At 40.0% G+C, this 13,934-nt stretch overlaps 1 protein-coding gene across 2 annotated transcripts in view; it reads left to right on the top strand.

The window, feature by feature from the left end:
- The window catches only part of Gabrb3 (gamma-aminobutyric acid type A receptor beta3 subunit), a 240,860-nt gene extending 229,716 nt beyond the window's left edge, over positions 1–11,144 (top strand). The window contains exon 9 of one of the 2 annotated variants that reach the window (XM_008833630.3): positions 6,752–11,144. In XM_008833630.3, the coding sequence (XP_008831852.1) occupies positions 6,752–7,093 (342 nt within the window). In that variant the 3' untranslated portion in view covers positions 7,094–11,144. The remainder of the gene's footprint in view (positions 1–6,751) is intronic. The other variant, XM_008833631.2, reaches the window with a different exon arrangement.
- The last annotated feature ends 2,790 nt before the right edge of the window (positions 11,145–13,934 follow it).

The following is a 13,934-nucleotide window of genomic DNA, read 5'->3' as shown; positions in this document are numbered from 1 at the left end:
TGTTTTCAGAGTTGTTTCTGTTCCAAAGAACAAGACTGCGGTCATAGTGCACACATGATAATTACAAACCATGTGATATCTGGGAAATGACCAGTTGGTTTGGCATTTGAATGTCATGAATGAAGTGTGTGTGTGTGTGTGTGTCTGTGCCTGTTTGTCTGTGTCTGTGTGTCTGTGTCTGTGTCTGTGTAATGCTAAAGATTGACCTCATAGCCTCACACATACTCGGTAAATCATAATTCTTGAAAAACATCAGATTTACAATGTTATTTTTGCTAAGAAGGAAGGTTTCATGCCTTCCTCACATGGCAAATATTTCTTATTCTTCTGAAACTAAAATTTTGGACCTGCTGGAGTTTGGAAGGTAAGTGGAGAATTAGATAGCCATTTTGTGCCAATCTGGTGACATATTCTAAGGGAAAAAACAAAAATCCTTCTGTGATGTACTGTGAATGACATGTTTTTTATTTTTGGAGGTCTGCACCTGTCAGGGTTACAGAACAGGAAGAAAAACTACACTGAAATCAGAGACTCTAATTATAGTACATATGAGATGGACACTTCAAAATAAGGAGAATTCATGAAATGATTTAAAAATTACTAGTCATCTGTCATTCTATAAAGAGCATTTTGGTCTTATATTTCATCTGTAATCATTTTTTTTCTATTTTGAGACTTGCATTCTAGATGTAAAGATGATAGGAAAAGATCAGCATCTCTCAGAAATATTTACTTAAACACAAGATTTCCAAGACTTCATACATTTTAATACTCTTTAATCTTTTCAGAAAAAAGTCAGTAATTTTCTATACATTGGTTCATGTTTAAATCAAACCTGTGTAAAAGTAAAACCATGAGTAAAGCAGCCAAACTGTTTTAAACTAAGATCTTGATTCAATATACATTTACATTCTTTTACATGCCTGAATAAGTATTATTTCTGATATTGTTTCCATTACAAGTGTTCATCCAATCTGAAATAAAATCAAATCATACAATAGTATTGGTTCTTGAGTTCTGCTTCACAGGACCTTTCTCAGATAGATGCAGAGCGATTATTAAGGTTCAGAACAGCCAAGCTCTCTTGACTAATTGCTCATGTTTCATTTTTTAGTTTCCAAACTACTAGGAACATTCGTAGGGAAGCATGGCTTTGCTCAGACTCAGCTTCCTTCACTGAAGTTCAAAGACACAGACAGATTCCCACTTTCATGAGATCATTTCCCAAACATACAGCAGTGGCTACAAGGGCCCAGGGAAGACAAGTCATTGATTTGCACAGCTCTGTCCTTAAACCTTAAAACCACAACCTTTTTTCTTATGTCTCTAGTATCCCTGTGTGGTTCCTGACATCATCATGTATGCCATCTCTCTGCTTTTCCTTCCTTCATTCTGTTCTCCCTGCCTAGTATGTTTCTTCTTGCTTGACATCCTCCCCACCTTCAAGATCTAAGACAGGTGTAATTCATAGAACTTTCCTTCTTTTCTTCCTTATCAGTGTTTGTAGGTGCCTCAGTCACTCCCTGATCCAAATCCTTGTTTTTGTTCCTGTTCTCCCAACTTCCAGCACATCCTTTCTACATGTGAAATGGCAAATCCCTTGCATTCTATGTATACACTTGGCTTTCTCCACCAGACTGCACCCAGTTCCTTGCCTCTATGAAAATACATGGAGCCTGACTCCATTGTGGCAAATGTTTAAGTCAGGTGGCATTCCTCATGGGCGTATCTGGTCTTACTGAACTGGTAGGATTCTCACACACACACACACACACACACACACACACACACACACACACACACACAACACATACACACACATAATTTCCTAGTGGGAAGAGAGGACAAGGCTTATAAATAATCATTTTTAAAACCAAGTAAAACTGAGTATTAGAATCATGACAACCCAGCATTCTATGAGAACAGATACTTCTCCCCTTGGTATTTCATCCCACAGAATTATTAATTTGGATCCCTCAGGTTTTGATAAAAGGAGCTTTTCATATTATTTTTGGTAACTAGAAAAGGAATGAATTTTAAAATTTGCTTAAATGGCAGCCTGTGGTCTTTTAAAAAGTGTATTTGCTGATACTGGAGTGATAGCTCAGTGATTAAGAGCCCTGGGTACTCTTGCAGAAGACCTGAGTTCTATTCCCAGCACCCACATGGCAGCTCATGATTGTCTGTAACTCCAGTTCCATAGGATCCAACACTCTTCTGCTTCAGCAAGCACCAGGCATATATGTGGTACTCATACTTACATGTAGGCAAACTCTCATACACTTAAAAATAAATAAAAGCTTTACAAAAATGTGTCTGCTGATCATTGAAGTTCTCACTAGACTTCTTGAGAAGAGGACTTTCTGCACTCATCTTCATGGTTCAGAGCCTAGTCTACAGATGACCCTGGTGGGAAGCAGGTGTACAGTCATGTATGACAGACCTCTTATGCAAATCCCCAGTAAGGATCACTTTCTAAAGTGGCCAACTACCCCTTCACCTCTCAGTGTTGTTCTTAAAGAATTGCATGGATTATAAAGAACATTTTTCTATATTTTTGTGATGTTTTCTAAGGTCTTTTCTACCTTGGAAGAAAATGGTTGAGTTTTCTGAGATGTTAATAATACAATAAATGACTTATTATTGAAAAAAATAAGTTAGTACCTTAAACAATCAGTACCTTCCACTTTAGGATTTTTCTCTTGCTCAACTTCAGGAGCACAATAGTTTTAAAACATATATTCTTAAAATGTTGGACATTTAAGAAGAATTAAATTGGACTTATGTAATAAGTGGACTCAATTTTATAAGTGGTGACTGAATATACTTTGCCTCGTGATCAAAGACAGGTATTAGATAGATTGTTGCCTATACTCACTGCAGTCAACTGACGGAATGAAAAAACTGGACAGGATTTAGTGGCCTGAGTTCCTTCCCACCCACAGCTCATTCCTTTACCAGCCAGTTCTCACTTTCATGCCATAAAGCACAATGGATTATGCCGGAGGAGATGAAGACTAGTGAGGTGGGCTCTGGCCTGCTCACTTGCTTCTAACTGTTCTTCATGTATAGGAGATCAGCCGTCCCTTGATGGGCTCCACCCTGCCACATCCAGAGCAAGTTCACATCACCCTTCTTAGGGTGGGTGGATGTGGCTCAGCTTACTCACAGCTGAAATCTGCTACTGCCCTGCTGCCTATGCCAGCATATGACACACTCCTTCGCTGTCCTCTCCTGTTTCAGCCACCCCATAATGCATCTGGGGCTTCTCCTGTCTCATCCTGTTGGAACCATTCAGTCTTAAAAACCATAGAACAATCCTTCTGGTCCTGAAGGCAGCAAACAGCCTTCATCATTAAAGTAGTTTTTTTCTTAATCATTCCAGGGGAAGATTGCAAAAAGCTGACACAGGGGACTAGAGAGATGGCTCAGTGGTTAAGAGCACTGATTGCTCTTCATGAGGACCTGAGTTTGCATCCCAGCACCCACATGGTAGCTAACAACTGTTCATAACTCCATTTTCAGGGGATCTGACACTGTCTTTTGACCTCTGTGGGCATTGCTCAACACAGATGCACTTGCATGCATGCAGATAATACAGTCATACAGATAACATAAAAATAATAAAAATTTTTAAAAAGCTGATACATACATTCCAAAATTCTACCAAAAATCAACTTTCCCAGTTCTTGTGAGACATAAGCTCACAGAGTGAGTTCTAGGTCAGCATGGGCTACAGTGAGACCCTGCCTCAAAAGCAAATAACAACAAAACAAGAAAGAACTGGCAAGATACAGAGTCAAGTTTCTGTTGCTACAGACACACACATACTGCCCTCTCAGAGAGACCCAGAGCAGATACTAGGATCTGTCCCAGGGCAGCTGTCCACAACCTTTAGCATTTCTTTTCCAGACTGCCCATGTAGAGACCAGTGTGATAGACTTCCTTTTTCCTCTCAAATTCAGCTTTTATTCTTGATTTTGTAAGCTTGTATCTTACGTCAGAAATATATTGTTTTTCTGCTTATAGATCATTTTCATGTCTTGTTCTAAAAGCATACCTTTGAAGTTTATTAGACATGACATACAGAAAGTCTTATTGGCCTAGCTCTAATCTGCCTTCCCATTCATCACTAAGAATCATCTACTATTATAATTAGATGAGAGGAAGAGGGGAATGAAAGATAGGAAGGAAAGGAACACTCTAGCACAAGCTTAGCATGTTCACAGAACTATGTTTATACATTGTCTTAGAAACTTGAGTTCACTTAACTAGTTTGTGTTGCACAGAATGCTTCAGACCTTTGCTTGACCTGAAATCAGTCTCAGCCTCTCTCTCTCTCTTTCTGACCTTTGCAGGCATTGCACACATGCTGGTAATACATTCATACCCATTAAAAAACAAATGATGTCTGGCTCGCTCTCTCTCTCTCTCTCTCTCTCTCTCTCTCTCTCTCTCTCTCTCCTGTGTTATTTCTCCTTTCTTCTTTTTGCAGCTAAGGATAGAACCCAGGGGCCTTATATATACCAGAAAATTGAAAAGAGATTTTCCCTCTCACTTTCTGTAGCACTTTTGAATGTTGTTATGACAGAATACCACAAACAGTTAAAGCGCATCCATTTGTATCTGATAGCTCCTTGGGACAGTAGGGCTTGGCTGGAGATACCACTCAGTCTCACAGGCTGAAATTCAAGGGGCTCTGAGATAAAGGTCCGCATTTAGGTGACTGACCAAATAGTCCCTTGTGTTGTAGGACTGTTTGGCTGTCAGCTGGGTCCATACTTGGTTTCTGTGGGCTGCCGTATTCCCTCATAACTTTCCTGAAGTCCCTTCCACGAAGGGCAAGTTGAGTCCTCCTTAGGCCTGCCATCCCTCTGCTTCATTTTCTACTTAGAGCTAGAAAAGTTTTGTACTGCACTTGTGAAAGCATATGTGATAAGATTGTGTCCAGGTAGTTAATTCAAGACAAGCTGTCTTTGGGTTTGTACCCTTGATTGCATCTACAAAGTTCTATGATAACCCCCTCTGGAACTTGAGACTTGAGGCTGTAATTAAGTGACTTTACGAGATGTTCTCAAAATACTGTGTGTTCAGCTCAGTGGCCTGAACCTAGGTAGCTCCTGCTGATATGTCCCTTCCTGAGCCCCAGCCACTTTGCAGTCAGTAGCCATGACCCTGAGCTCTTCACTCTGCCCAGAGCTTCCCATGGCCCCCTATCTCTTCATAGGTAGGAGTCAGGCATCCTCTCTGCCCACCTTGGCATTTTCTTGGGAAATCTCAATACATCAATAGAATATTTATTCTCCTACAAAGCAACTAGTAGTTCATGGAAGAAGCCATAGATAATCCAGTGCTAGAAGGATACTAGGCTTTCCCAGGACAAAGAAAGGAGAGGAGATATAACCCTCACGACTAAAGAACATGACACAGATGGGAAGCTATGGAGTATGCTGGAATGGATGCACAGGGACCCCAGAGAGCCCGGGGAAGCAGGGAATGCTCTTCTCAGAGAGAAGACACAGGCTCCTCCCAGGGGGTCTTCATCTCTAGCCACAGGCTCCCCTAATTGTATCATCCTTCAGTCACTAGGAGGCTGCTGAAATTTCCATGTCAAACTAGTCAACACATGGGCGGTTGGCATTGTCATGAAATGTCTGAAGCCGTATTTAACACAGGATAAAGCTTTATCCTTTAAAGTTGGGCTCCACTGTAGAAATAGACTTCCTACTTTAATATAGTCCTTTAAAAAGAGGGCCTCTACTTAGGGCCAGGATTAGGCATGTAGACCCCACTTGGGTGGAGTCTATATCTACCCCAACATTCATCATGTGAGCCCTCAGGACTGTTCCCTTGCTTCCCCACAGTAATTTTGCAATTTTAACCATCAAAGACGGGGCTAGCAGGCTGGGGTATACCTGAGGGAAAGAGAGCATGCTTCACATTTCAGCCCTGGGTCCAGTGCTGGGCACTCAAAAAAGGACAAGCTGACTTCCCAAGAAGAACCTCCACACCCACCCCAGGGATACTTTAAACCATTGGTATCCAATATTATATATAATGTACTTTTCCTATAATATGTGCCCAAGGCAAAGCTTAAGCTGTAAATTAGACACAATAACAACAGAATATGATAATAAAATTGAGTAATTATGGCAATGTATTGCGACTAAAGCTATGTGCACATGGCCTTCTGACACAGTCTCACCTTCTTTGCCTGGTGGTTGTGTCAAAAGGTGCAATGCCTGTGTGACCAAGAGGGAAGGCGAGTAATGCTAGTATTGGTCATAGAAATGGACACTGAGTTAAGATGGTGCCTGGGGAACTGCAGCTATGGAAGGGGGAACTGCTGTCATTTCTATCCAGTGTTCAATTATGAAAAATGGCTGTAAGATGAAGTCAACAAGGTGCTTGTACTTCTGTTTTCTCTTCAGTAAGGACTCCAGTTTATAATGTAACGAAATTTTAATTGGAGAAAGGGCCCCTCCTGTAATGAAATTTCAGTTGGAAAAAGGGCCCCTCCCCTTATTTTCCCTGATTTCCTGTGTGAGAACTTTTAAATCAGGAAAATAAGTCTCCAAGCTCTAATAAATCAAATCTGGAAGATTATATTTTCCCATCAAATGAGGCACTGGGGTTGAAAGATGCGGTTTTTCTAAACTATATGGCATGATTGTGTGGCTTGGGTTTGCATATGTAAATTAGATTTATGGACATGCTAGCTGCCTTATGGTGTGTATTTTCTTCCAATTAGGTGGATGCTCGTGGAAACATCCTATTAACAACACTGGAGGTCCACAATGAAATGAATGAGGTTGCGGGCAGTGTTGGTGACACCAGGAATTCAGCAATATCCTTTGACAACTCAGGAATCCAGTACAGGAAACAGAGCATGCCCAGGGAAGGGCATGGGCGATACATGGGAGACAGAAGCATCCCGCACAAGAAGACCCACCTACGGAGGAGGTCTTCACAGCTCAAAATCAAAATCCCTGATCTAACCGATGTGAATGCCATAGACAGATGGTCCAGGATCGTGTTTCCATTCACCTTTTCTCTTTTCAACTTAGTTTACTGGCTGTACTATGTTAACTGAGTGACTGTACTTGATTTTTCAAAGACTTCATTTAACACTGAGTGAATATTACCCTGCCTGTCAAGTTTTTATACCAGTACACAACACACACACACACGCACGCACGCACATATACATACACAATTGTATATATATGTGGACTTTCTCAGCATATATATAAAATACCTGTGTATATGAGGATGTATGTGTATATGTTTCTACACACAGGTGTATGTAAAACAAATACACATACATACATACATTTTGCAGCTATGGACAATTTAACACAGGATGCATATTAAAGAAAGTCATAGGATTTTTTTTCTTTTTTAATTGAAAGGGACAAGTATCTAAATATTATGCCTCGAGAATGAGGGCGTGAAATATGATGTCATCCCAAAGCGTGTCTTTTATTATCATAAGTTAGATGTGTTTGCTTAAAAATCAGAAAGAAATTCTTAGTTGATCTTTGGGAACTCCCACAGTGGTAGTCACACACTTCACATTCTGTCTTTCAGTTCACTGAGCCAAGGCTTGGTGGCCTCTCTAGGGATGGGTTTGTTTTACCAGGTTTGCTTTTTCTGTAATGGGTCAGCAGAGACGGTGAGTGGCTGCAGTACACTTACATGATGTCTTATGTATAGATAGATCCCATGTTCGTGTCTGAACATCCATCTTCTGAAAACCCATTGGGAATGAACGGTGTCCCATTGTAAGTACTGCATTGTCCCACACATGTGGGGCTTTTCTGTTCACTTTGAGTGGATCCAACTTAACTGTCATGTGGGAACACAGTGGCACGTTTTGACAATGACATTCAATCACTGAAAATGTGCTCTACATCTCATTCAGATTTCTAGGCCTGCTATCTAACAGAAAGCATAGACGTCTCAGGTTCTTTGTTACTCTAAGGTAAAACCATCTAGAATGATTTTCCCTCCTGCAGTTATGTTATCATTCTTATAACATTGTATGTTAATATAAATATATTTGCATAATATGCATACATATGTATATTACCAAGATTTTGTTTCTTCTGCTTGCTATCATGGCAGCATGCAACGTCATATTTTTCATTCTGTGATGTAACTACTTTCTGTTATCTAGAAATTAAGATTGAATCTAAAACATTTCTACTGTTTCTACTGTTCACTTTCAGAAACTTAAGAAACATCCTCACGCCCTTATTTCTGTACTGACATATCTCATAAGCACATCCACCCCTCCTAGACTGACTAGGATTCTGCAGGAACATGACCAGTACACACCACAATCACGCAACAACCCATGACCGTTCCTGAGGCAAGGAGGGCAACCTGACACAAACACAGTCACTTTTGGTTCCTTCTGCTCCACAGCCTCATCAGTATTTGGACTTTTTAAAGCTCGTAGAAACAAGACAAGGTGCATCGGTTTCATAGACGCAACCTTAACTTACTATTTAGATGAGCTCTTTCTAAAGAAAAAAAAAGATGATATATTTTTTGTAAACAATATTTCTATCACAGTCATCCATAAACTGAAATGATTGCAGTTGTGCAAATAGGCATCACAGTGAAGCATTTGGAAGACAAAATAAGCAAAATATGTAAGAAAGAACTGCTAAATTAATGCTTTTCCCCAAAACCCCATATTCGCCTCCCCCTTGAGTCTGGCACCATCTTCTTCCACATAGGCAACAGCAGCACTCTCCCCAAGGATGTGTGTGATGTGAACTATCACCATGGACTGACACTACTTGATTTTTCTTTGGTGGCCATAGCAACCTTTAATCTGTGGGAATCTGCGACTGTTCAAAACCCACCATTAGATAAAAACATGATCCACAAAATCTCACATGAGAGGCAGTTACAGTTTGCATGCCCTTTCCTGTTCCATTCCTGTCTGCTACATCTTCTCCCAATACTGCTCTTTGGTTTTACTTTTTATCTAGAGATGAGCCAGTAAATTTTGGCCTTTGGCTTTTCTCTGGGAATTTTTTTCCATGGGTAACAATGGGAGGATCCAAAATTTAAGCCAATTAGAAAAAATCTTGTAAGTGGCCTTATTGTTGTAACATGTTAAAGGAGGAAAAAAAAAGTCTGCAAAGACCTTATCCCTTTCAATACTTTGGGTATCTTTCTGTATCCAGCAACTCAAGATGTAAGCGCCACATGCAGAAGAGGACCCCAAAATGCAGTGTGGCAGAAGCAGTCAATGGCTGATAATTTATCAGACTCAGAACTGTGACATTTTTTCTGGGAGAAAAGTGACTCAAAATTTTTGATACATGGTTGAGATACCCAAACATCAGAGGCAGAGCCACCGCCCCCCGACCCCACCACCACTCAAAGGAGCAGCAGTCTCCTTCCTGAGATTTCTGGATATAAATTTGCATGGTATAGTCATAATAACTTTTGAGCTTTTTATATACATTTGGCATAAAGACAGGGATCCACAACTTTGTAGACACTGCGATGAAGATAACATAGTAGCTAGACAATAAGTAGTATTTATAACTACACACACATACACACACAAATACATACGTGTATTATGTAAAAAAACCTTTTTGAGATCCTTGGGTATGTGTTTGCTTTACTCCAATTCAGAAGAAAATTACTTTCTTCTAGTAAAATTATTTTATAGCTTCTCCATTTTTAAAGGTGTGTGAAGTGTTGAGAACTCCGGGTGTGCTAACAGAAGAGTGGGATTGGTTCTCTTCTGTTAAAGTAACCTCTCATCACTCCATAGTAACAATTTGAAATAGGGAGTGAGCACAGGGAAGAATTCCACCATCACCTCTGAGGTGAGGGAGCTATTACCCATGCCTAGAGCTCTTGAGTAAGGACAAAAAAATTTTAATTTCTCAACAATTCAGAGTAACAAACCATTATTTTCTTAGTAGTACTGTCTTTCCAAAATGCTTCATGGAGGGCTCAGGACAAAGTCTATGAGGACAGTCTTTTATTAGCCCTATTCAGATATGCCTGTGACAACTCAAGAGCCCTCCTGCATAAGTCCCAGCAGAGAAAGACTGACCAGACTGAAATCATCTTTAAAACAAGAGTTGTTCCTGCTCACCAACCCCAGGACTGTCCAGGGTTTGGGCTATCAATATCATGACCCACTTGGTACCCTCAAATTTCAGATGAACTGGAAAGTATGTCATGATAATATTCCCATTAGGTTTAAAGCAACATGTCCTCTGCAGTGTTGTATGTTTTAATGCCAATATGGGAACTGGGACAACTTCAGTCACTCCCATCAAAAGTACTTTGCTCCTGTCTAAACGTGGAGTTGACATTTTCACCAATGAGATCATCCCAGAGGGGATGCCAAACTCATCTGGGCCTGGCTCTAAGGGTCAGGCACATTGCGGTTGTATTTGTTCCACATGGGCACATTCTGCAAAGATGTGTGTCCAACTTTAAATCTTGTGACTTGAAAGTATAAAGCTTCTATAATTCTTACTTTAACCCTCCACCTGAAAATGAGTTCATATTTCTGGCCGTTTTATGTAAGCCAACCGAACAATTGGTAAAATATTTTGTTACTCTTGGAACCAATGCTGGCTCTTATGTCAGTGTGAGCTCTTCATCAGAGTAGCATTGACTCTTGGGGCAGAGAGCTTCCCTGGTGGATTAAATTTCCCAGGACACTAGCTAGTGTGCCTTGGACTGATTACCTCTTCTACTGCATTGAAAGGTGCCATGTTCTCCTGAATTACTAAATCCTCCCCGTCACCTTGTAACAGTGACCTCCCAGAGTGGCTTACGTACCACACCTCTCCTAGGGATGGCCCATGGACATGTCATTTGTAACTCATTTTTCTGCTTCCCAAGTCAGTAGATGTGTTCAAGGTAAGTACAGGATTGTTCTAGTAGGTATAGGTGGTTGCTGTCCTGATTGATACCCATGTCAATTTCATTTCATTGTAAAGATAAATTTAAACCCAGTTTTGCTTAAGCACATTGATGTAATTTTTTGGTATTATTTGACATGAAAAAAATCAGCAAAATTGAGTGACAGATACAATATGAAACTTGTTGAATGAATTCAAATTTATTAAAAAAGGACTGAGAAATGTGAAGGCTGATTTGTTTTTCTTCCTTGAGGATCTATTGTAGAATGATGTGGCTATTTTAATCCAGTCTTGTTTAATTGCACATGTCCACTTGGGTTATTTGAAAATAAAAAGAATTTAAAGCCCTAATTTGAGTGCCTAACATAATAGCCAAGGTGTTTTTTTTATGTCACAATTTATATGACTTTTATATAAGAACCTGGGTTCAATCTTTAGTACTGAAAAGACAATCACAATTTAATTTGAAATTCTGGACTTTAAAGAATACTAGACACAAAAACTTTGATCTGTCATCTTCCAATTAGTATTTTAAGAAAGAAATATTGCTGAGCATGGTAGTGCATACCTTTAATTCCAGTACTGGAGAGGTAAAGGCAAGTGGATCTCTGAGTTCAAGACCAGCCTGGTGTACATAGTGAATTCCCGGCCAGCTGGGGCTACAGGGAGACCCTGTCTCAAAATACAAAACAAAAAAAAGGAGGGAAAGAAGAAAGAAATGTATATTAAAAAGCAGAAAGTATTCTCTCTGCCTCTCTGGTCACCTATCCTCCCTTGAGTTCTCCTGAATTTTAAGGAAATTTCTCTTGCTGCTTTCCCAGTAAGAAAGTAAAACGCCTTCTTGGAATGAACAGATAAGCAGGTGAATGCATGAATGCATTTAGATCCTGGGCAGTTGAATTCAGAGAACTCTGTTATTGAGAGGTCTCCGTTTCACCCCCAGTGACCCTGAGCACTGTAAGATGCATTTGCCCAGGGGCTACTGAGCAGCAAGTTTGTATCCACATACAGCTACTTAAGCAAAAATGCACAAGTCTTGTATTCCAGGTCTGCAATGAGGTCATGACTGGGACATAGCTAAAGCTACTTTTTGTTTGTGGTGAGGATCGCTGCAAAGATATTTCTCACCTACTTCACTGGGCCAGTCCAGGTGATAAGGAATTCTGCCTGAATTTCTTAGAGCTGCTTCTAAGGAGTACTTGTTTCAGTCGCGGGGGGGAGGGGGGCTTGTTTCAGTCACTGGGGGTTTCGCCCTGGGGTCCAGCTGTACCCAGGGAGCCTCCACCCAGACTGCTCACTTCTCTGCTGTTTGCTGCCATAGCCCACATTCACATGTGGCTGTTTTACAGCTTTTGCTCAGACCTCCCCTTTACTAGCTTGTAAAGCATAAGGTTTATCATTGCTCCTTGCAATGACAATAAACCTCAGAGAAGGCTGACTCTTCAAAGGCTGCAACAGTTTCAAGATAGGGCAGGTGGGACTGCTCCTGGTATTAGAGGGACACACTCCATGACTCTTGCTCTTAGGTAAGCAGGGTCAACCTAGAATCAACAGTGAGCAACATAGAAAGCACCTGTGCTTAAAAAAATAAGGTGGACTGCATCTGGGTCCATCACTCGGCAGTTGAATACATGCAGCAGACCCTATTCAATACCCTGTACCACTAGAAACAAGTTATAAATAAATTAAATAAATAAATAATAAGCACTGCATTGAAATGGGAGTGCACAGTTCACTGAGTGGCCCTGTGCATCTCCAAACAGGCCGATTACAACTCTGACTACCAGAAGATTAGAAAACTCCTTTAATAAGTTAAACCTCTACTTGTTTCACTAGGTTTGGGTAATTGTCTTTTGCTTCTCTATTTTTAATATCTTATTTTTGCTTTATTTTTAATTTAACTGACATTTAATAATTATAAGCATTAGTATAGTGTGATAGTCCAATACATGTGCACTACGTGCATTGATCTCATCTTTTCTCTGGAGCCTTCCAGCTCCTCTCTGCCAGCATTTCATAAAGTACACAACAAGTTATTGTGAAATACAGTTGCCCACTGTGCTGCTCACACTAGAACTTATGTTGTGCTGCTGGTTGGACAATGTCCTGCCATCCTGTCTTTCCACCACTTTCCTCAGACTCTGGTAATCACTATCCACCCCTTTTCTACTTTGAGATCAGTTGTTTTGGTTCTATATGTGAGAGAGAACATGTGATATTTGTCCTGTGTCTGGATGACTTAATTTAACAGTACCCTCCAGTTCTATGCACTTTGCTGCAAATGACAATACCCCACTCTTTTTATGGCTAAGTAATATGACACTGTTGTATATAGGCCACATTTTCTTTATCCATTTATCCATTAATACCCATGTTGTGTCCATATCTTGGGTACTGTGAATGGTGCAGCAATAAACATTACTGTTTTTTAGATAAAGACATTAACAGTCCCATTCTTTGATGAATTTCTCCTCCTTTTCCTTCCTCTAATCTTCTGTTAGCCGTAACTATAATTTTGTATTACCAAGGTTGAAAATATCATACTCTGCGTGCAATCATGAATGTCAATGTTTAATACTATGCTTATAGACTTAGCCTGAAAATTGAAACCTAATGAATATCCACATTACTGAGCTGTACTTTGTAAGTGCAGTTCAATGGTTAGTGTTGTCATCTAAGATGTAAAAATAATTGGAAAAAGGAAAGGAAAACAAAACCCTTAAATATTGCAGACTTCTTCCTGGAAAGCAGGATCATTTGATGGCATATGAAGAGCTGAGGGCATCCACAGTCTGCACCCCACTATACGTGATTGAAAGATTGTACTTAGGAGTTTATTCGAACAGTTGAAAGCCAATTAACAATACAGAGGCATTAAAATTATAAAAGCATTATTCAAAGCAGTTGGGTTTCTTTACACGTTTGTAAGTCTAGTAGTATCTTAATCTCAAATAGAAGAAGGTTCTAAAACCCCAGTCAAATAAATTACATTTGGGGGGTAATTATTTTATTTTATTT

This window comes from Nannospalax galili, unplaced genomic scaffold, assembly GCF_000622305.1.
Source record: "Nannospalax galili isolate Female #2095 unplaced genomic scaffold, S.galili_v1.0 scaffold135, whole genome shotgun sequence".
NCBI lineage: Eukaryota > Metazoa > Chordata > Mammalia > Rodentia > Spalacidae > Nannospalax > Nannospalax galili.
This window is presented reverse-complemented; position numbering and strand designations above follow the sequence as displayed.